This window comes from Centropristis striata, chromosome 7, assembly GCF_030273125.1.
Source record: "Centropristis striata isolate RG_2023a ecotype Rhode Island chromosome 7, C.striata_1.0, whole genome shotgun sequence".
Classification (NCBI taxonomy): domain Eukaryota; kingdom Metazoa; phylum Chordata; class Actinopteri; order Perciformes; family Serranidae; genus Centropristis; species Centropristis striata.
The window spans coordinates 31,655,768-31,680,251 of record NC_081523.1 but is presented as its reverse complement, the minus strand read 5'-3'; the positions used below and the strand labels follow the sequence as shown (position 1 = coordinate 31,680,251).

Here is a 24,484-nt window from a genome sequence, read left to right as displayed (position 1 = left end):
TAAGTGACTCAACTGTGGGATTGGAGTTGCGAAATAATTGGCCAGCTGATGGCGCCAAAAGCCCTTCAAACTTCTGTGCGCTCTCCGTCTGAATTGCTCGTGACTTTTGAATGTGTTATCATTTGCAGGTTACTTCAGTGAGCGTGTATTAAGTGATCTACATTGATATAGCCTAAAAGCGACTTATGCATGGATATTTTTGTTGTGCTGATTATTATTATCCACCCGCCGTCCTATCCAGTCTGGATACATTAGGGCTCCTGTGTTTGAGTGTAAACCCCTCCCATCAGTGGAGGACAGCGGATGACAGATGATGCGCGCTGTGCGCAGAGCTGAAAACAGAGCGCGCGGTGCAGCCAGGGCGCACTCCACAGCACACACTGACATCCATACATACATACAGACGGACGGACACATACTATATGATCCTCGCTGTGTGAAAAAGAAATGGAGTTAAAATAAGTGCACTTCTTTACCTTATGGACTGAATGCAGTGACTGTCGATTTGGAATTCTAAACTTCATGCCCAGACACTCAGGAGAGAAAATGTGGAGGTACACGAACTTGTTCGCCTGTCTGCTGGTTTTGTGTAAGGATGCGTCGTCACAGAACAAGGTAAGAAACGACACAATTGTTGGGTTTCAGATAAGTTTTATTTTTCCAGCATTCCTACGCAATACACTTTGTCAATAATGTTCATTGTTTAATCACTAAAGATCCTATCATTAAAGAGTCCCACTCTATTCTGTTTGGCATGATGCCTCTGCTTCAGATAAAATAATTGACTGGACCGACATTTCCCCAAAGCCAAACCTTAAAATTTTCTGTCTAAAGCCGGCAGATGGTTCAGGCTGTGCGTCTTTTTTCTGATTCGAGGAAATCCTTCCAATGAGGGCTTTTGGGTGACATGAGAAACAATGGGTTTATATAATGATACCTCCGGTGTGTGTGCCAGCAGAGTGTGGGAGAGATGGCACTCAGTGGGGTAACAGTAATATCTGGCTATACCCTTGTTTGTACAGCTGCTGGACTCCATTAACCCCTTACTCTCCCACAGCCTAATCCAGCTCTACACACACACACACACACACACACACAAGACAAAATACATGTACAGTACATATTATAAGACCAGGGGCTCTGTCGCATATGTGTAGCCAAGTATGGTGTGACTGTCAACAATTGTCTGCTCTGGATATAATCAGAGGCCAAATCAGCAGCAATGTAGGTCTCTTCAGAGAAAAAAACCCTCAGTAGTAGTGATAGGAAGTGGCAGTGGTCATAGTAGCAACAGTTACATTTTGCTGAAATTGTACCTCGTATGATTTCATGTGACATGTTGATTGATTGAGTACTATTAATTATAACTGTGATGGACAGCACATGGTTGTATTAGTACAAATCTTTGTAAATATGTGACTGGTTTGGTCTAGGCCCCTGAGTTCCAACAAAGGAAAATCTTGCTTACCTTAATGTTTGTCCCTTTTTTGTTTCAACATGACAATGCTCCCGAACACAACACATATCCATACAGGACAGATTTTCCAGTTTAGCATAGAAGAACTTGACTGAACCTGAGAATCTTTGGGATGAATTGTAACACTGATTGTGAGCCAGTCCTGATCACCAAACATCAGTTTTGGCCCTCACTAATGCTCTTGAGTCTGAGTGGGGGCAAATCCCTGCAGCCAGATTCTTTCAAATGGTGTAAAGCCAGAAAAATCCCTAAAAATCACTAATTGTCCTTCCTCACAACACTGCTCATCATGCAAAAGTGCACAGCTCCAATCTTGTGGCCACTGGAGATGCCCAGTCATACTCTCTGTACCGAGAATGGTTGCACTAGCATTAAAGAGCCCGCTTAGAGGAGGGCATGGAGGACAACAGAGGGTGGCGTGAGAACCAGCACGCACACCTGCTTCGTTCTCTGGTTGTAAACAAACCCGAGGACAATCGGTGCATGCCAACTGGGGACTAGAGAGAAGGACCGACTAGACACGACACGACTTAATGAAATAGCCCACAGTAGCAGAGACAGGGCTTGATGATTAACTGTATACATTTACTTGCAGGTGCAAGTTTTATAATGGCATGTTATGCCAACATGACTTCATTTAATTGCAGATGTCACATGGGGCTTGATGAAGAGTCAACAATCAGTCTGCAGAGTAAAGTCTCTGTTTGTGGTTAAAACAAAGCTGCAAGCTGTTGGTAATGAGATCGACCTTACCAATGACCCAGGAAAAAACTGCTTTTGGTGTCAGTGTGAATTGGTCAACATTCACCATCTGACCAAGGTGTACAACCCTGCACATGACCAGGGTTTTACACAGACACTGACACTGCTTGGCTTTGGTCCAAAATGGTCAACATAGATATTATATTTTAAGCTTCTTTCCACCATAAATTATGGGGATGACCTCTAGCTACCTCTCACATGATTTTGACTATGATTCAAAGAAAAAACAAAAAATTGAGTAAGCAAAAGAGCAGTAAATATACTTGCAGGTCCACTGATGCCTAACCATTACAAACCATTTCAACACAGCAAACTGTTCCCTAACTGCATTTGAAAGCATTGTTGGTCTTCCTTTTCCTTCTATACCTTTGTATAATTTGGGCCATGCAAAAATGATTTGATGGTGGTGGTATATTGCATCTTATCTTGCGTGACACTGGAGTCTATCATAGACGTATGATTAAGGTTCATTTTCTATTAAGCATTACTATAATCTTTTCCAAATCTTATAGGAAAAGTTTAACATTTTGTGAAATTTACACTTTCTGTCTGTGAGTTAAATGAGAAGATTGGTAGCCTTCTTGGGTATTTATGGTAAATATGAACCTACTATCAGCTGCTTCAAACAAAGACAAAATGTTATATACAATATATTGCTTGTGGTATGGATATGAATCACACAGTCTATGGTGTCAATCAGATAATGTCCTGCAGCAACAGTGAAAACGCAAAATAGGGTTGTGTTTAGCATGCTTTTCCATCTCATTATTGTTATACAAAACAAATGATTAATGGGTTATTTGAGCAGTTTTCATGCTAAACAATGAACATCCCTCTATTAGTTTAGATACATGGCTATGATTAGCACCTGCACTTGGGTTTTAATCTTTGAATCTTGTTCTTTTAGGTAACACTACCAGCCAGAAGGTTGACTTTCTTTTTCTTTAACATTTAATTTGTTTGTTTGCTCAGTGAGTGGAGTTACAGCATCGTCCACTGAGCAGTGATAAACAGCAGCTTTGTAACATCTCCCATAAACATCTGCTGTAAAAAAAAAAAAAAAAAAAAACATCTTGGGAAAACATATTGGCAGCATCTATCATTCCACTCATTGTTTTGGTCACCAGACACACACTTATAATTAGGAAAGTGTCTCTGTGTGTTTTCAGAGGATTTACACCCTCAAAGCAGACTGCTGACTTCATTGTTGGGCAAAAAGGCAAATGTGGAAATGTGTAATAATCCTGTTCAAAAGTTTTCTTTAAGGAGAAAGCAAGAAAAGGATGTCACTTAATTTTTTTTTTAATGTCACTGTGGCCAGAGAAGAACTTTCACATAAGTAATTAATTCATTCATTTTAGTACAACAGCAATTTTATAACAGATGATATGTATCTGTCTTTTTCTTATTTTTGTGTCATGATGTGCTGTGAAGACAGAAAAGTTCAGAGTGTGAGGACGCATAAACAGACCCAGCAGGAATGTAGATATGTACCTGCAAAAGCAGCGAGTGCTTGATACACTTTGTGTTCAGCTAATTAACATCCCCTTGCTAATGTTAGTGCTTTTGTTTATAGTCTGAGCCACCTACCTCATGGTTCTTCTCCAGACTGAAGGCTTTAATTGAATCCCTCCTTTGTACCAAGTTAGTTTTTACAGTGGCATAGAAAGATTGTTTATTATAAGCACTGCTAATAAGATTAAAAGTCCGGCAGACCCTTTGGACTGGAATGTGGACCCCGGTTTTGGTCTTGAGTACCCTTGACAGGAGATGATGTGGATTTTAAAGGGGTAGTCCATCCTTTTAAAGCACAAGCTTGATGGGCTTAAGACTGATTAGAATTGGTATTCATTATGCCTTCTTGTGCACTTGTGGGAAAAAGGTTCAAAAAGCAAAGAGGGAAGGATTGAATTAGCTGCAGTTTATAATCTCAGCTCTAATGTTTGTGTTTGAAGGGTGGAACATGCAGCTGAATATTTGAGCTTTGCCACAGGATAACTGCACTGCCTGCCCTTTTCACTATAGAGTTGTCCCAGTGATTACTCCAGCTGGCATAGCACTGAAAGGAGAGGATATCCTTGTTTATATGGACAAGGCTGCAGATACAACAGGCCAGTGCTACTGAAACACTGACTTTAACTCTGAGGCTAACAAATGCAGCAGCCATTGTGTAACACATCTTGTGTTTTTAGCAATCCTGAGCACAATTGGGGTTTCACTTCATCACTGTCAGGGTGTGTTAGCTGTTAAAGGCTGCAGCGGTTGATCTAATAGAGCTCTCTGCGGCTCTTTTCCTCCCATTGTGCAGACATGAGTTCATGTTTGAGCCGTGTTCTTTTTGACCTGAAACTTGACTGCACTTGAAAGGTCAAAGCCAAAGACTCAAAGCTCAAAGCATGCGTTAAATACTCTGTACTCTTAATTATTAGCACTCTTAATTGTGTTGCCTGTTCTCATGCTGGTAGGTCAGCTTGGCATGAGATGCTGGACGGTCAGTTAGGCATACCAGCACATATGATTTGACAGGAGGAGGCGGCTGCTATGACTGGCAGAATGATTTAGATTTTTCATGATAAGATGCTGATAATTTTTTCTCCTGAAGTAAAGCTGCGAGGTAATGATTTAGCCCTTCTTGACAAGACAAAACATGAAGTACCAAAGTAAATCTGGCTGGAATTTCTCTGACTTCTCCAATTTAAAGTAACCTAAGCTGATGTTGCTATGCAGCAGTCAGTGTTTGGCTGGGGTTGAACAATGCCGCTCAGCAGGTCCATAGGCATAGCCTTTGCTAAAGAAGTTTAATCTGCTAATCCACTCTGTTTTCATGTGGCTGTAGGATTTGTCAACCTGCTGCCTTTTCGCTTGACATGGGTCAGGATTGGCTCAGCTCTGCACACAGGAGTCCTGCCCCATATCAGACCCCCCCACCAGCATGTCTGCAGTAATGGAGGGGAAAGCACACACAACTCCACATCTTCCCCCATTACACAGCCTGCATTCCTCCACTAATGAGCCCCCACCACCTCCACCTCTAGCACTCCTTTCCATTACTGTCAGCTTGCTGCTATCCTGCTAAAAGAGTTCCTAAATTGTTAAAATTGTAAATATGGAAAGCCTTTAGACTATACACAATAATTGATACATTATTCTAACTGTCACTTTCATTCTTTGTTTCTGCCATGGGCATATATTGTAAATACATGTATTTGTATAATTTACTGTTATTTTGTCCATCCTCTTAACAGGGATGCTTAATTTGATATTGCACTGCTATACATTTTGGTGACTCATAAGAGACACTTTCTGTAAAAGATGGTCAAAATTGATGCAACTAAGGCAAAAATATATAGATAGTTTTGTTTTGTTTCAGGCTTAACACAACTCCTACAGAGCCATAGACGGCATTATACACCTGCTTCAAAGACTGAGTAGTACTCCCCACAACTAGTACATTACTGTCTATATGTGAAATTAGTGGGGTGTCCCCACTAATCTGCAAATCATCATGTAACCCAATTATTGTCCTCTTTCCATATTGTGGAAAATGCCCTTACAAAGAAGGAGTGGTCACCATTTTGGACGAACCGAAATTGCAAAGAGATTGTTTTATAATATAAATTAAATCTATCCTAGCTGTTACCTCAGTAAATATTTGACCCAAGTTTCATAAGTGTTTTGGTATTTTGAGAGTATTGCCTCCTAACTTCAGTCACATGAGGACAGAACCACAGCTCATTATCAAGAAGCTCTGTGTTGCTCATCTTTGATCAAAGTGATACCACATGTTGACCCGCCAGCCAAGGTCCCTAAATCTCCCCAGAAGGGATGACAGTCCAAACTCCTCCAACACATGATCCAACAGCAATAACTCCCAATGAACACATACACTGAACACATGAGTGTTAACCAGAGAGAAACAAAACCTGCTAATATTAAAAGCTGCATCAATATTAACATGAAATATACATGATGTATATCCTAAATACCTCTGTATTCGCTACTTATGTTTGCTGCAGGCTAGAGGCTCTATTTGGAATTTTGTGTTCGTTTCAACCTAATGATGAATATTCACAGCAAACTTCATGGAACCCGATCCTTTTTGTGCAAATTTGACCACTCAAGTGCTTTTGCAGTCCATGTTTTTTTGCCCCAAACAGCTTGTAAGCAACATAGCAAACTACAACTGGAACATTTATTATATATATTATTATATATAACATTTATTATCATCAATCAAACTTTATTTATATAGCGCTTTTCATACATAGAAATGTAACACAAAGTGCTTTACAAAAAATAAGGATAAAAACAGACAATAAAAATGACAAAACCCACCCCTCCCATCCCCACATACACATCTGTATGTACACGCACATAGACACGCATGCACACAAGCACACACTCAGACTCAGACACAGCACATATTAGTATTTGAACAGTGTGCCTCTGCTGTGTCTGAGTGACAGCTTAGACTCTGGCAGATCTTAACACTCAGCAGATAAAGCTTTATCTTCTTTCTGATACATTCTCCTGTTCCTCTACTTTTCTCTCCTGCCTTTTGAAGTTGATGGAGTTATAAAGACTTTGGATACGCGTTTCAGTCATCTTTATCCATGTGCCGGACAAGTTTGTGACCCATTGAGTCTTTGAATCACCATCATATGTAATCCAACATTTGGCTTTGTTTTCAGTCTGAACACACCTTAAATCAGATCAATTAACAAGATGGCAGCTTAAACTAGTCTTCCACTGTGAATTAAATAAAGATGGATTTAAACAGAGAAAATGCAGAAATGCTGAAGAGTTCTCAGCAGACCTCAGACTTCCAACTCACTGTCACAACCTGGAAATTTATAATAAAACATGGACAAATATGAGGTAGAATTTTTGTAGGAACGCTAGCTTTACTGTATACTACATGCACTTGTTTCACATAGGGCCAGTGTGGAATGTCTGCTCAGGCTGCCATGCTTTTCTTCCTGTTTACTAAGTAAGCCATGAGCATGGTTTGCCAAAGCTCTGTCATCATATATGGCAGCCAAAGGCCAGCTGGTTATGCACAATCCTTATGAGTTATGTTTGTCTCTGAAGCTTCCCAATGACTCACACCTTCTAACATTCAAAGCAGTGGAAGATTGTGGGTGTTTTTCTATCGGATCACTTTCCTTTCCTTGGTTTTGTTTCCCAAGATAAAAAAATGATTTATTACTCCTGAAACTGCCGCAGGGGTTGGACTAATAGAATAGATTACATTTTATGGGTTTGGCTAAATACAGTGCAATCCAGGTCATTGATATCCACATCCAATATGTTACATTCTTAGTCAACCCCGAATAGTATCACAATAAAGAGATGTTTCGACTTCATGCATCTCAGACGTATACAAATTAAAGTCAGATTACGGTTCAACCATGCCTGCTAACAAATAACGTCCCAATACAACAAAATTACATTTAGAGAGAAACATATTTGCTCCCAGATTGTGGTTGTAGTCTTAAACATGCAGTAAACATGTAGTTAATGTTGTGAATTGAAACAAAACTTGCTGGTTTAGGTCAAAGATCATACTTTGGATTTATAAGTAGGTGTAAATTAGAATAACTAAACAGTCCATTTTTGTTTGATCCATTCATATCCACCCCAAACTTCTCCTCCCTTCAGGTACTTTAAGTTATTTATGATACGTCAACATCTGTGGCGGTTCTACACAGGGGCCTACAGGGGCCACTGCCCCTGTGAAGAAGCCTTTGGCCCCTGCTGTGGCCCCTGTGTCAAATTAATAATAAAATGATCAATTTATAACAATGAACAATGGAACAATTCTAAACTTTTTTTTGTTCAAACAATATCTAATTGTACACAAAAGGAACCCAGAATGTGTCCATTGTATAATAGTTGAACTCTCTGGAGTCTTATAGGGCTATTTTGTCCATTTTTGAATCCCTTTCATGTCTTTACGTGTCTTTTTTGGTCATTTGTGTCTTTTTTGTGTCTTTTTTTGGTCATTTTGTGTCTGTTGTGTCTTTTTTAGTTATTTAGTGTCCTTTTTTGTTATTTTGTGTCTTTTTTATCATTGGTGTCATTTATGTGTCTTTTTGTGTCTGTTTTAGTTATTTTGTGTCCTTTTTTGGTCATTTTTATGTCTTCTGTGGAGTTTTTTTGGTTATTCTGTCTTCTCATTTTGTGTCTTTTTTGGTCATTTTGTGTCTTTTTTGGTCATTTTTATGTCTTCTGTGGGGTTTTTTTGGTTATTCTGTCTTCTCATTTTGTGTCTTTTTTGGTCATTTGTGTCTTTTTTTGGTCATTTTGTGTCTGTTATTGTGTCTTTTTTAGTTATTTTGTATCTTTTTTTTTGTCATTTTGTGTCTTTTTTGTCATTGGTGTCATTTATGTGTCTATTTTATGTCTGTTTAAGTTATTTTGTGTCTTTTTTTGGTAATTTTGTGTCTTTTTTGGTCATTTTTATGTCTTCTGTCGGGGTTTTTTTGTTATTCTGTCTTCTCATTTTTGTGTATTTATTGGTCATTTTGTGTTTTTTTCAAGACATTCAAAGATTTTGAATGCTTAAATATCATCTTTGGCATTTTTTCATGTGCTAATGTGCCCCTCTGATTAAACACTGGCCCCTCCTTGGCCCCCACAGTAAAATTGGTCTAGAACCGCCACTGGTCAACGTAAAGAAAAAATGTTTCCCTCGAAACATTCTACAGTACTACAATTCGACAATGTCATTTAGCAAACACTTTTATCCAAAGATACATACATTTCAGAGTTAATACAACACAAGCAAAGAAGAAGTCAAGAAACATGACAAGAGTAAGTGCCGTGGGTTAAGTTTGAGTCCATTAGAGCGCTTTTAGGTCGCGGTAGCGGTCAGTGCAATACTTATTGTTGTCATCTGTGTAGATCAAGTGTGAAAGTGTTCAGTAAACTGCAATAACCACCCTCAATACTGGGAAAAAAAAACTATAATATTGCACTGCATTCACATTGATGGCTCAACACACTTGAGATATGTTCTGTACTGTTGTTTGTCTTGACTGTGTGTTCATGCTGTTTCTTTGTTTTGTTTTGGGGGGTTTTTCCTGTGCAACTATGCATGTATGTCCGGGTGTGTTTATGTGTTTGTCTAAACTAGGTATTTTGAATTGTACACATTTCTCTTTTTATATTCATATTTTTATAGACTCTTAAATGTTGCACTTACTGGAGAGCACTTTGAATTTCGTTGTACATGTGACAGTGACAAATAAAGACCTATTCTATTCTATTCTATTCTATTCTATTCTATTCTAAAGAGTGACATGATTGTCAATGTAGTTTTGTTGTATGGGAGCTGATTTTTTTAAGCTATACAGTGACAACGCAAAAAAGGACTCAGAAACGGGTTTCTCTGGACTTGAAAATGGGACATTTCACATTCTATCTTCCAGATCTTTGGGGAGACTGAGCCTGTTCGGATGACGTCCGAGGGCTCAGACTGCCGCTGTAAGTGCATCATGCGCCCTCTAAGCAAGGATGCCTGCTTGAGGCTGCGGAGCGGCACTGTACGTGTGGAGGACTTCTACACAGTGGAGACAGTCAGCTCTGGATCTGACTGTAAGTGCTCATGTACGGCCCCACCGTCCTCCCTCAACCCCTGCGAGAATGAGTGGAAGATGGAGAAGCTGAAGAAACAGGCCCCCGAGTTACTAAAGGTGAGGAGATGAAACTTAGAGCTACAAGTCAAACATGTATGCGACCATAGCATCTTTCAAAGAATTCTAATGGCATCAGTTTTTGTTTGTACCAAAATAGGACCATTCCAACTTTTATAAATTCTATTGCTATATTGTAACTTGTTGCTTTCATCATATTTGACCACTAAGAGTCGCCAAAGTCAGAAATGTTCAAATCCTACAAATAGGACCTTTAAAGAACTAATTGTCAGAATTTTCAAATCAATAATTGAAAGTAATTTTAACTTACAAAAACACAATTCATGACAGTTTTTCTGGTACACTTGATGAAAGACAGTTGTTATCAAGAAAAGGTTTAGCAGTGTAATATGCTCAATTTGATGTTTTCTCTGTACAAGTGGAATTGGAGAAACTAGTGTAACGTGAGGGTTCGATGTGTGGTGGTTGGATCTCACTTTATAAGGAGAGACAGCAAGATGGAGACAGATGACTTTCTCAAACAGCCTTTTTACTCAGTCACCAAACTTCAATACAACTTCACTTCCTGGTTTCTCACATCCCACCAGACTGAATCAACCAATCAGAAGCCAGTCCTAAACTGTCTTAAAGACGCAGCTGCAAACATTCAACATGTAAATATGTAAATAATAAATGTGCAACATAAATACACAAACAGCCAATTGATGAAAATTATAACATAGTAAAAGCATCTTTTAGTAAATTAACTCAAATATAAATTATATTAACTTCTGAACCTTACACTAGATTAAATATTGGGGAGTCGTCAATATCTTTTGAAATGATCCTCAGTCAATGGCGACTACCTATGCCAAGACCAGTCTGACCATATTACTTGTTAAGATGTAACTTGACTGACTATGCTGACTATCATAAACAAATATTGTAGATCTGAAATTCATCCTTAACTGTTTATCCACACTCGGGTTGCGGGAGCTAATCCCAGCTGACATTGGGTTAGAGGCGGGGTACACCCTGGACAGGTTGCCAGACTATCGCAGGGCTGACACATAGAGACAGACCTAAGTGCATGTTTTTGGACTCTGGGAGGAAGCCGGAGTACCCAGTGAGAACGACCCTTTACAGCTTTTCTTTGTCCCACAGCATGACAGGTATAGTAGACAGTAACTAAATATCTTCAGTTACTGTGTCAGTAAAAAAGCCACAGATATCTTGAGAAATACCACTTGCTTGTATCAGGTTTGCAGTAAAAATGAGCTCAATATAATAATCAATAATTTACATATGGAAATTAATATGTATTGTTAGATGAGGAAATGTAATGAGCTTTATAAAGAGTAAATATACATGGAATGTAAGATAAATAAGCTATGAAATAGTAAAAATAACAAAAGAACAAACAAATTGAAATGAATACCCCAGCAGTCATGTTTCATTCAGAGTGTTTGCAAAATAAAACAAAATGAAAAGTAATCATCGAGAGAAAGCTTCCAGTTGAAAGGTTAGTCTTCAACTCTCCGTGACCTGGCTACAGTTGTATGTCATCGAACATCTATTGTGAACACGTCAGCACACTTCTGCACATACCGAAAGCACACGTTCATGTTTCACAGGCAGGAGAAGCACGCTATGTACCATATGAAACAAAAGGCAGTTCCAGATGTCAGGCTCCACATTAAACTTTAGATTAACCCAAGCCATATCTGAAGGAACAATGAAAAGGAAAGGGCTGAAATAATTTAGATGGACTCTAAATGAACCCCAGACTGAGAGCAATCAATGTGGATGTCACTAGTGGTAATTAGAGCAAATGTTTTTGGAGGGCACTTAAGCTATTACTTCAGCTGAACAGAGGCACATAAAGCTGTCAGGGTTGTGTTAAGGAGATTGTGAATAATGCTGTTTCTTCTCTTTTTATGGCACGAATGATCAGCTCCAATCAATGGTGGACCTCCTGGAGGGAACACTTTACAGCATGGATCTAATGAAAGTCCACTCCTACATCAACAAGGTGGTGTCTCAAATGAACACCTTAGAAGAGGTAGGCAAACAACCAAACTCTTGTACTCCTTCATATCAATATATATATATAAATGTTGGAAGGAGACACATTGTCAAAAGATGGTTTATGTGACTTTGCATACAAGCTTAATACCTTTAATGGATCGTGATTTCTGTGATAATCATGATGTTATCTTGCAGACAATCAAGACAAACCTTACACGAGAGAATGAATTTGTTCGAGACAGCATGGTGAGCCTCACCAACCAGTTTAAGAGGTATGAGAACTACTCCAATGTTATGATGAGCATCAAAAAGGAGATCTCCAGCCTCAGCCTGCAGCTGCTACAGAAAGACTCATCTGACAACAAAGCACAGGTTCCAACAAACACTTTCTGTCTTTCCTGTTTTACTGTTGAATACATGTTTTCATTAGAGAAACTAGTCATTGTTCGTACTGTAGAACTTCTAGTAATAGTACCTGGGCTCTCTCACTAGTAGTTTATTTTTGTTTATTTGTCTTATGACTTATGTCTTGTCCCTATTAAAATGCTTTTTGTTTTGAGATTGTTAAGGACTAACTTATTACAAGAAACCCAGTCATGCAGAATTTGCAGTTCCTTATTGAGAACATCATTCAATTCGCTGTATGAAGGCGCAGCATAATACAAGGTGGCATCATCGGCATAAATCACAATTTCTGCTCTCTCAGTAGCCCAAGCAAGATCATTAATGAACACAATGAACAGTAACGGTCCAAGGCAGCTGCCCTGAGGCACACCACATACTAGATCCCCACTGTTTGATATACCACCATTTAAATGCACCTGTTGTGATCTAGATGACAGATGCCAGTGGTCTTGACGACAGCCCCTCTGTTATTACAGTTAAAATAGTGATGCTTTTGAAGCAGTAGTAATAGTGTCATCAGCAGTACAAGTAATATTAATATTGGCAACATTATTAACACTAAAAACGAAACAGGTCTAAGATAAATTGCTCACATGGTCTGTGGATTATATTATCTAATTATACTGGGGTAACTGGGTCATAATTTCTGGAAAGAGACACTGCTGTTGAGTTTTTGAATTTTTTTAATGTTATAGTCATTATATTTAAGATGTTAAATCCACATGACAATATTAACCAGTGTACTGAAATAACCAGAATGTTGTGTTTACAGAACACCAATGATGAGAAAACCAAGGAGGCTGGAAAAATACCCAACAAAAAGACACCTGCAGCGAAACCCAAACCGCCCAAAGAAAAGGTTGTAAAGCCCAAGAAAGAGGTCATTAAACCTGGGAAGCTGGCCAAGCCTGATCCTACATCCAAAGCCAAGGTGGTTGGCCACCAGCCTGGAGTGGTGAGGGGCATCACATACTACAAGGCTGCCAAGTCAGAAGAGGATGAGCACAGAGGAGGTGAGAGTTTTATGCTCGGCTGGGACACTCTGTATACTCTTTCAGCATAGCGGTGTGTTCAGAGAAAGCCATCCTCTCTGAGCTAAAGCAAACACTGTGCTTGCACTTTAGCTGAGTTTGCACTCCCATCTGTGTGCGATCATCTGTGTGTAATCCACTGTGGGTGTTGAAAATGATCCAAATTTGTTTCTTCAGCAATTCAATCTAACTTCACATGACAGTTTGCTGTATCAGCGTGCAGCCAAAGAATCAGAGAATCATTAGCTGGATTTAGTTTTTAGAAGATAACAATAAAAAGCTTTCTTCAGGATGTTTTTCTACACAAGTTTGCTATAAGGCTGTAATTGTTTTGCCAACTTGACACTTAAGCACAAGGCAATAAAACACAGAATCCATTATTGTGTGGCACAGATCCCCTCAATCCAAGATTTATTCAGTGTTGTTTTTAGCAAAGCTGTTGTAGTCAGTGCAGGATTGGATCTTTGGTGCACATTCAGCAAGAAGGAAATCCAAATGTTTTATTGATATGGAGCTGGTGGAATGCTGTCTCAATGGAGTGCTGCCATGTCCATGACATGCCTCAGCTTCAGTCCTCACAACAATGTGTGGGGACCCTCACCAATGTAGAGAAAACATTTCCTGACTCCTTACAATCCTCTTTAAGTTTAGTTGAGTGAATAGGTATGCTGCGTTTGCACAGGGCACACACACATAACACTGTCAGACCATGTGTTCTGCCATGTTCATAAACCTCAGTGAGCCAGCCAAGCTTGTCAAATCACTTAAAAAACAAGTCATCTGCATTTCCATAATCTCTGATATCTCAGGGTGCAGGTGCTTTTATTCATCCAGGGAAGGTTGACACACCTTCATGCTTTTTCCTGAAATTTTAAAAATGTAGTAGTCTACTAATGTAGTAATACCACAATTAGTGCAGATTGATTTGAAAAGTCTGCCCTGCATTACCATACAACTAAATACAGTCTTGGCAATGATAAAAAGCAAGCACAAAGCTTCTTTATTTCCTTTGAAAAGTCTAAAAGGCAATAGTATTGTTTGTAATGTCAAGCTCAAAGGACTGGACACATGAACTATAGCATGCAAAAAAACTAGCACGGTACTTTAAAAACTGCTGAAATATCTTCATCACAACATCAAGATGTTTTAAAAGAGTCTTTGATCTGTATAATAGTAAAGTAACAAAAGTAGTACAATGTGCGTCCCATCTGCTTAACAAAAGACAGATGGATGTCATGTCCTTTAACAATTATCTCATGTCCTCTTTCATGTACAGTCTCCATGTAGAGTCATTAGCTACATTCAGCCAGTTTTACAATGGATATAACAACTTTTTTCAGTTTGGTTTGGAAATGAGTGATACATTTAATTCCATGTACAATTTAAAACGTACTGGGTCTCTGAAAACTCCTGTTAATTGAAGAAAAACTCTCAGAATATTGTGTCTACTCCCTCAACAGGTCCACATGTTCAGTGTGTGCCTCTTGTGAAGATTCATTACTTATGTAGCCCTGCTGTGATCTCCCCACATCTGCCGGACAGCAGAGACTTCAGAGTATAAGGTTCAGAAAAAGAGAAGACTGTCTGTCAGCTGAAATGTATTTGATTAAGCACAATGGACTATAGAAGTCTGAAACCAACTTCTTGATTTAAAAAAATGCAGATTTTCCAAAAAAGATGATTATTTGTTTTTCTGTGTTTAGAACACCAAAGAACACTAAGGCTTCGGTATGATTAAAACAAACTAGGGAATACAACAAATAGTCCAACCACGTCTGTAGAAAGGCCGCAAAGTTACCAGTTAGTTTATGGCTCTCACCTGACTCAGCACGTCGGTGCTGATAAGTGCTTTATGCGTTTATGCTTTATGAGTTCAAATACAAAGTAGTGGTACTGCTATTGATACCTTGCTAACTCGCTGACAGAACACAACATGAGGTAGGATTTTCACAATAAAGAATCCTACCTGGTCCTTAGTGGGAGGATTCAACCGGATTCATCATAAATAACATGAAGTATTATGACCACATTAGCAGTAACTTATCACAGTGAGAAACTCTCACAGAGAGAAATGTAATTGTCATCATTACTGAGACTGAAAAATATTTAGTCATGTTTGTATTGCATCCTGATCATCATTTATATTAAGTTTCGTAATGTTATGCAAATCATTGCATGAAGGTGGAATTAATGCATGCGATTCACTTAATAGTATTTTCTCATACCTTATCTTTATAGAAACCCCAATAACACCCAGCTGTTATTGCATGACTTCAAAGATATGTGTGTCATATGTGTAACTGCAAAGGGAATAAGTAGACAGGGATATATGTTGCAAAATGAAAAATGGTATTTATTGGTGTAACAGATCAAGGAGATATTTTTTTGAGTACTAGAGAATATTTTTACAATCTTGAAGATACAGGTTGTGATTCAACAGATGCATGCAGGCGGTTGAATAAGACTTTAAAAATAACTGAAATTACATTTTATATTAATTGTCGACTTCGTTGCCTTTCACATCGATGTCTGACTAAACTCAAGTCGGCATAGAGGACCACAGAGGAAGCTGAACAACTCTTATACAGTTCCTTTCCTTTTATTGAATCAGGATGGTAAGATATAGGTGTAGGTTGATAACCTTGAACAAAAGATCAACAAACTTGATTATATCACTTTCAATAAATTTTAGCGATTTAATGAAATGCCAATTTGTCATAGTTTTTATTTTGAAATGTTACTTTTTATTCAGTCTTTTTATTTAGTCCCTTTTTTTATTGTGAAAAGCGGTTGTCAATTTATATGGTTTGTTATGGTTTTCATTGACAAAATTAAAAGCAGCTGTTAGACAATCTGCCAGGCATTTCATTTTTAATTTACTGAGACTGTAACATTTACATTGAAAGCCATAGATGTAATGCAGTCATTTAAGTTGCAGCTGTAATAATATTCTGAAGCATCTTTCTCCCATTTTTGTTCAAAGAAAAATGTGGGCTCACTTTCCTCTATATAGAAAGTGGTTTATCCTAATAGAGAGCAGAAAAGGCTGGATTAGAAAGGGAAGAGGAGAGAGAATTTAGAGAAGAGAAAGGAAGTTAGTGTTCTGCACACATCACACAATAATGTGTCTCCTGTGGTGGAGGAGACATACAGTACACTGTATGTACTGGATGAAAGGTTTAAAACACATTTGAAAGACAGTTTCGAGAAAATATCCCAACACACAACTGGATCATGCTGCTCTAATGTAATCATGACTTAACAAAAACAAGAAATCCCTTGTTCACTATTACTCTCCTCTATCAATACTAGGGTTGCAAAATTTCTGGTAAATTTGCAGTAAATTTCCAGAAACTTTCCATGGGACGTTTATTGAACAATCAATTATTTCATTGAACAACAAACCATGGATTTTGAGTTAAATATTACTCAGGTCCCCCATATTTCCATTTTCATAAATTGCTGTTAATCCCCATAAATTATTGTTAATTCCCATGGAAAGTTTTGAAGCGCTGACAATTGCTAGAATTTTGCAACCCAAATTACTACTCAGCTTCAGGACTGCCTGATCTTGTTTGGCCATCTGCCATTTCAATTGTAATCTAGCTCTGTAGAATCTAAGAGTTGTTCTCTATCTTCTGACCCAACTACACAGACCATTCTGCCAAAACATACACAGTGCATCACATCACAGAAAACCAATCAGAGGATGGAGGAGCTGAAATGATCCTGGAAACCATGGAGGCCACTGTGGCTGAACCCATTGCCACCACTGCTTTTCCCACCACTACAGCTACTACTACCACCACCACAACTCCTGGCACCACAACCACCACCACTACTACACCCACCACTGTCACCACCCAAAGTACACCAGCATCGGAAAGACCAGCTCCAACCATTGTGCTGGTGCTTGATAACTCCAACAACAACAGTAGACCTGCTCTCCACAAAGCAGGTATGTGGTAAATACCTGTCGCAGGTTGTGACAGAAGCAAATTTAGGAGTGTATGTTCACCTTGCCAAGAAATGTAGGAGTGTGAAATAATTTTAAGCCCATGCACATAATTTTCTCCCATGCATACATGTTGAACGTGCTGCTTACTTCCAGGGAAGATCTTACACTGTGAAGGGACTCTAGCATCCATTGACCAGCCAGAGAAGCAGCACAGTTATGGGCGCAATGAGGGAGCCTGGATGAAGGATCCCCTGGCGAAAGACTCCAAGATCTACGTCACTAACTATTACTATGGTAACAACTTGGTGGAGTTCCGCAACCTGGACAACTTCAAGCAAGGTTTGCTTCAATTTAGTCTTTTACCATGTATCATTTGGTCACCATAGTTAGTTTTATGGCAAGGATTAACACCATAGATAACGCCTTGGATTTGATTTTTAGTTCAGTGTCGGACGAATGTTTTGAATGTTTTTGTACATGATCAGCCAGTGTGCTGCTTTAATCATTTTCCCAACAGTAAGGGTTTCTAGGTGACTTATTTATTTACAGAAATATAGTTACATTCCAGTATTCTGCCTTATCCTATTTCTGAATAGACCGCTCATACAAAATTGTGTAGAGTCAATTGTTCACAATACAGTACAAACTCAAACACTCCATGTAATCATCTAATCCACTTAGAACAACACCCTTAGGCATTGACTGAGCAATGGAACATTTGCTGCCCAAGCAAATAACCATATCTGTCCTTAACTGGTGACTTACTGTAAGCCGTGTTAATAAAGATCATGTAAAACAACATTAACATTAATCTAGCTCTGCTTTAGCTATCACAAGATATAGGGCTGATTAATGACAGTAAAACTTTGGACATTTATGAACATCATTTTTTTCAGAGTTTTGGGTGGAATAGATTCTTTGTAAGAGGATTTGTCTCAGTGTTAACAGACTGACGATATCTTTACTTTTAGATATTTTTCATCATCCAAACACCATTATCATCCCAACACACTGGTCTTAATCTAATATCACCCTGTGATATTTTTTATGTATAACGGTTTTCTCTAAAAACATTGATGACAGTGATTTATGTTGATTATCCAATGAGCTCTGTAAGACGGATGATCTGTGGAATGCAGGTCTTAGTTGTTTCATGGCTCTAGTGGGTGGGAAAATCAACTTCTTCCACATCCAGATGAGCTGAGGAATTGGATTACACTCTCTAAGAGAGTTGAGATGATCTCCCCTCATAGGACTTGGCTTGTTGATCTAGATGTGTTTGGACAATGGGCTTTCTAAATGCACTTACATGCGAGGCGTCCTGCAGTGGGGTGAGCTCACAGCTGTGTGCGGATGACTAGGTACTTGGAGTGGCAGCGATGCCTGCTGTTCTCTGACATTTGCTCTGGCCTTTTCTTTGAACCGGGCACAGCGGAGAGGGATTAAGAGTGTGGGCTGGCCTTATGGATGGGGATGGTGGAGGGAAGGGGTTCTACAGCACATTGTTTTTGTCCTTCACTGGGCTCTCCATGTATTATCATTATCCAAATCAGACTTCCTGAGGTTGTAAGGTTAGGACAGCCGAAAGGATGTGATTAGAGAATGACACCTACAGTACACAACGTGTTTGTTCAGGAGTGAACTACTAAACAAACTGTGTCACTGTCACATTAAGCCAGTGTGTACACAGTCTGGCATTGTAAAAACATTGTCATTGGGGCTATGCATGGCATAATACTAGCATTGAAAAACAGCAAAGGGGTCTTGAATGTCCTGAAGGGGTTTATTTTATTTTACAATAATGTAAATGTAGTGTGCAATATATTATCCTGGTTGTTGACTGAATACATTATTCATTGAAAAAAAAATGTCTTTATTAGAAGCTAAATTTTCCCTCAGGACTGTCTAGAAGAGCTGTTTTGTGGGTTAGTTCTCAAGAAATCACAAACAAATTGCATGTCAGTTGCAAGTCTTGCAGACATGAGCTCTTGAACAACAGTTAAACATCGCTGAGTTAATATTGTTTTCATAGCTAAGACCACTCTTTCAATGCATGGGCCTTATTCAAATATTATGTACGGCTATGCAAGGCTTACTTTTTGGCTGTAATATATATTTATCTTGGCTTGACTTATATTTTTTTTGTTATGCATGTAACTTGACATAAGTAAGTTATGTCATAGCCTTGTGGCAGACCTCGAAATTGCCCTGTACATCTCCAATTCAACAATAACAACTCTTAATCTGCTTTTTAATTAACTCCTTTTAGCAAAAACTAATGTGGCTTTTGTGTTGACTGACATTGGGTGGATGGATAAGTTACTTGATAATGATACATTAGGGCAAACCAAACATAATACTGCCCCTTCCCTACAAGACATTAGCTGGTGAAGCCAGATGAATAAAGGTAATTCACTGAGTTGATCCGGCACAATACATCCGTCAAGTACACATTGCCCAATATCAAAAGTCACAAATTTGCCTCAGTGGGCTTTATAACCTGTACAGCATATGGCTCACTCTGTCATTAACAACCCTCACATCAGACAAGGAAAAAGTCCACCAAGTCAAAAATGGAAGAAACCTCAGAACAGACCAGCATCATAAAATTACAGTATATATAATCCATATGTAATATAGAAAGTAAGAGCAAAGGGGGACAAAGAGAGAGGGGGGGTTGGGATGCCATTGTATTCAATTTGTCATTCTATCTCTGGCTGAGAAAGACCCAGGCTAGCTAGCCACAGTCAACCAGTGAAAGCTACAATGTCAAGGAAGATATGTTCAGCTAGGGGGTGCTATAACAGTGCTATAATTAGTTTAGTTTAGTTTAATTTAGTTTAGTTTAGTTTAGTTTAGTTTAGTTTAGTTTAAATGTGTTCATCGGCAAATGAGAAATTACTTTTTACCCATTCTTTATGATAAATTAGCAATGCTAATGTAATATATTTGCTTATTGTAGGCCGATGGAGCAACCTCTTCAAACTGCCCTACAACTGGATAGGCACAGGCCATGTGGTTTATAATGGAGCCTTCTACTACAACAGAGCCTTCACCAAGAACATCATTAAGTATGATCTGAGGATGCGATATGTGGCGGCCTGGACACTGCTGCATGACGTGGTTTACGAGGACACCACCCCGTGGAAATGGAGGGGCCACTCGGACATTGACTTTGCAGTGGACGAAAGCGGCCTGTGGGTGATCTACCCTTCTATGGACTACGACTACAACCAGCAAGAGGTGATCGTCATCAGTAAACTAGATCCTGGAGACCTGTCGTTGAAAAAGGAAACAACCTGGAGGACAGGTCTCAAGCGGAACTCCTACGGAAACTGCTTCATTATCTGTGGAGTCTTGTATGCCGTCAATGTGTATAACCAAAAGGAAGGTGAGGTGAGCTATGCCTATGACACCCACACCAACACTGAAGCCATACCACGCCTCCCCTTCACCAATGAGTACTCCTTCACCACCCAGATTGACTACAACCCCAAGGAGAAGGTTTTGTATGCCTGGGACAATGGCCATCAGCTCACGTATGGGGTAAACTTTGTTGACGAGTGAGCACAGCTAGCTTGTGCTACAGGTCAGCTCACTGTAGGCCTGCCAGTATGGCACCTAAGTAGAACAATGCTCAGTATTTGACAGCCTAGACGCAGCCATATTGGTCTCAGGACAAAGGATGAACCTACACCTGCCTTCTGGTACCAATGCACACTATTCAAACACCTGACCTCACAGTGTACCAAACATACATGCCTCAAATGTGTATTGGGATGTGACTGTACAATATGTCAATAGAATTTAAATAAACAGTGAAAATAATCTCACAGGTTGAATTAAAGCTCATCGGGCAGACCATAGAAAAACATAGAGATTTCTTTATATGTTCATTTATGAAATGTCAGCAGGCTGGCTAACTAGCAAACATATATAGAGCTATAAATGAGTATCTTAACATAGGTATAGCACGTGTTACATCATGTGTTACAGTGGATTTCAAATCCAGTGTCTTATAGTGGAGTCCCTTCACAACCACTATAGACAGAATGAATGATTACAGCAACCAACAACTCTCTCTTTAAATGTACATTTGGACACCTAAGTGCAGTATTAAACAGACATGAACATTTCAAACTTATGAGACACATTTTAAAGAAGTGAAATGACCAAAAGTCATTGGGACTATATCATTGTGTGGAAAAAGAAAAGAGGCCCGTTTAGTCAGAGACACTTAAAGTATGTCAAGAAATTGACGACAGTTTGTGCAAATGGGTTCATTTGGCAGAAGAAGGCTTTGACCTTGGAGGAGCTCTTAAAGCATCCAAGCAGCAACCAGGACTCTGTTGGAAAGACCTTTCCTCCTTGAAATAAACATATACATGAGCTTTAAATCTTTATGAAGTCAGTGGTACAAAAGCATGACACCTAAATTTGGGATGTTCACCAGTAGTGAACCGTGTTGACAGAAGAGTAAGATGAAGGAAGCTATCTGTCTTTCACCATCTACTTTCATTTAATCCTCCTCTGCTGATGCAAACTGCTCCATGAAACAGGCATGTTAACAGTAATAAGACAAGAGGCGATGGTACAAGTATATGTGTTGAAGAAATGTTGTGAAGTTTTTAGACTGTAATCAACTTGTGACCACAACTGTGACCATGATTGTGACTGTCTAGATAGAAAAATTAGACAGCAAATACTGTATGTTGCCAACTACATGGTCCTGGAAGTAGTCACTGTGTCCCCATGCTTCTCGCAATGCCGTTTTCGTGAGGATGTGGAAAGACTTCCCTGTGCCACTATCAGATGTGCCTGGGCCTTAATAATGACAAATTACATTTTGCATGAATACAATTGGATGTTCCTAGTCAGCTGGTAGCCAATTAAATAATGAAAGAGCCAGAGATGGTGAAGCATTAAGGAAATATCTGGTGCCAATCAGCAAATGCAAGTAAGACTTCAATGGCGTCCCTTTTTTTTCAGTAAAGAGAGATCATCTAGTTGGAGGCAATGCAGTGTAAGAAAATTGAGAAGATTTGGGAAGATAGCCAAACTAGCTATAACTAGCTACTCTTACTAGCTAACAAAGCACGACTAGAATTAGCAACCATCAAAAGGTTTCCTCATATTAGATAGCCAATGTTTTGCCTTTTTAGTAGGCTTCAAGTATTCCTACACAGCTAGTGGTATTTGTCTACACCCCCAATATTTAACTCAACCAATGAGATTATTTCAGCCTCCAGCGTAGTTCTTCTTCTGAGAAATGTTTGTAAAACTATACTATCACCTGTTGTTTCATCTGCCCATCTACTCCATCCTATCACCAAGCACTTTGATCATGAATCTGCTCTGATTATTATTCCGGCCTCATGATCCTTCCTGTCTCTTTACCATTTATGTTTTTTCGAGGGATGTTTTGAATATAATATGAATGCCAAAAACAAAACAATGTACACAAGTTTCTAAGCTTAAGCTTTTTTATATTTACATGAATTAATTTGACAATATGATACAACTTTTTTTTCTAATTTCCATGGCTCTTGTTGAATTTCTATGTTGTAATAAAATATGCAGCTTTCATCATTGTTAATAACATTTGCATAACCACTACATTAGTTGTAATTACTGAATATTTGAACATTTTTGGTGGAAATGAATCAGTCATGCTAATACAAAAGGTGCACTGTAGCGGATTAGCTGTGCTATCTTCAATAATGGACACCATAAACCATGAATGTTTTTTTTTTTTGACAATGACTGACAGTACTGTGTGGGGCACATAATGAGATTGGTAAGCTTTAAGATACATGAGGTAATTCTTACAGCACTTTATAGTGTTGTTTTGGTCTTGTACATTATTAATGATTCACAACCACATTATTTAGTTTGTTCTTGAGATATACGTGTTTTGTTAAGTTTATTCATGAAAAGGCATGCTGATTGCAATAAACTCATTTGTTCAATTGCAAGGTCTTCATTTCATGAGATGTAACACAACACTTGAAACCAGCTGTGTGTGTTATGAGAAGAAAATTCCATTATAAAAAAGTCTGTTGTGAGACTTACAGTATAAGTCAATCCTGCAGTGACCCAGTAAATGCCATGGGATTGCAGGACTTGCCTTGCCCACCTCGTGTTGAAGGGATGATGACTCAGATCTTCTGATTCTGGATAACAACGCTCTCATGAGCTGTGTTTAGTACTGGGGTAAAGGTCGCCATGCTCTGCTTCATCTCAGTCCCAAAATACACAAAAGGGAGCAGCACCAGTTCAGCACTGGTTCCTAGTAATAAGGGCATGGCTGCCTGATTTCTTGGCTGGGAATTGTAAAATCTTAAACTTCAGCTCCAAGTCATGCAATAGTGGAGGGAGACATTAAAATATACTGAGAGCTGAATTGTGGGTGTGGTAGGTCCATGCATGTGGTCCTCATTTAAGAAGATCTTCGTGCACTGTGTTCTTCAGACACATAATGAGGTTCATTAATGAGTGCAAGGCAAGGCCGTAGGTTTGATGAGCGCAGCACTAATGGTGTGTCCAATCATGAACTCTGTCACGAAATGTTGACATGTTGTTGTAATGGAACAATGATGTCCATGTTAGCCGTGATGATGAACACTGACAACTCACATGACCTATGCTTCTTCAGTCCCTGCACCTCATGGCGAACACAAAGAACTCTCCTGTTGCTAAATCAGGCCTCAACTTGATCCTGTTCACATCAGCAGGGCCTCTTGTTCATTGCCATCACATACACAAGTGACATATCAGTCACAGAAGATTCTATATGTCTCAGCAATTATTTCAAGGCTTTAGGTTCAAGACACAAACATAACACATTTGTTTGGGGGTATTCTCCACTTGATCTTTGGACAAAACAGCTCACTTTCGTACTTGGACTTTTGTTTAATGTGTTCATTTCTTTCAAGCTGGCAAATTACATTGGCAAAAATCTTATGTCCCACTCAATACAATACAAATGTATTGTATTATTATTATCTTAATAATACTAATATTAATACTAATCAGGCCTAACAACCATCTCTGGCAATGACAAAATATTAGAATTGTTTTGTAGATGTTGTAACACAATGATTACACAAATGCACAGACTAAATTATGTAGACACTTCATATGAAAGAAGAAATAAAGAAATAACTGGGAAGTAAATCAGTGGGAA

General features: G+C 38.8%; 1 protein-coding gene across 1 annotated transcript; it reads left to right on the top strand.

The window, feature by feature from the left end:
- The first annotated feature begins 376 nt into the window (after positions 1-376).
- Positions 377-23,263, top strand: LOC131975309 (olfactomedin-like protein 2A). The gene is made up of 8 exons (XM_059337941.1): positions 377-615; positions 9,673-9,936; positions 11,831-11,938; positions 12,100-12,276; positions 13,082-13,322; positions 16,996-17,298; positions 17,452-17,637; positions 20,261-23,263. The coding sequence occupies exons 1-8, from the start codon at positions 523-525 to the stop codon at positions 20,863-20,865; spliced, it is 1,977 nt and encodes a 658-aa protein (XP_059193924.1). The 5' UTR covers positions 377-522; the 3' UTR covers positions 20,866-23,263.
- Positions 23,264-24,484: the final 1,221 nt, after the last annotated feature.

Excerpts from the sequence above, each read along its gene's own strand:
- LOC131975309 (XM_059337941.1), top strand. The coding sequence starts at position 523 with ATGCCCAGACACTCAGGAGAGAAAATGTGGAGGTACACGAACTTGTTC. Across the intron at positions 9,937-11,830 it reads AGGCCCCCGAGTTACTAAAG|CTCCAATCAATGGTGGACCT; the intron begins GTGAGGAGATGA and ends ACGAATGATCAG. Across the intron at positions 11,939-12,099 it reads AAATGAACACCTTAGAAGAG|ACAATCAAGACAAACCTTAC; the intron begins GTAGGCAAACAA and ends GTTATCTTGCAG.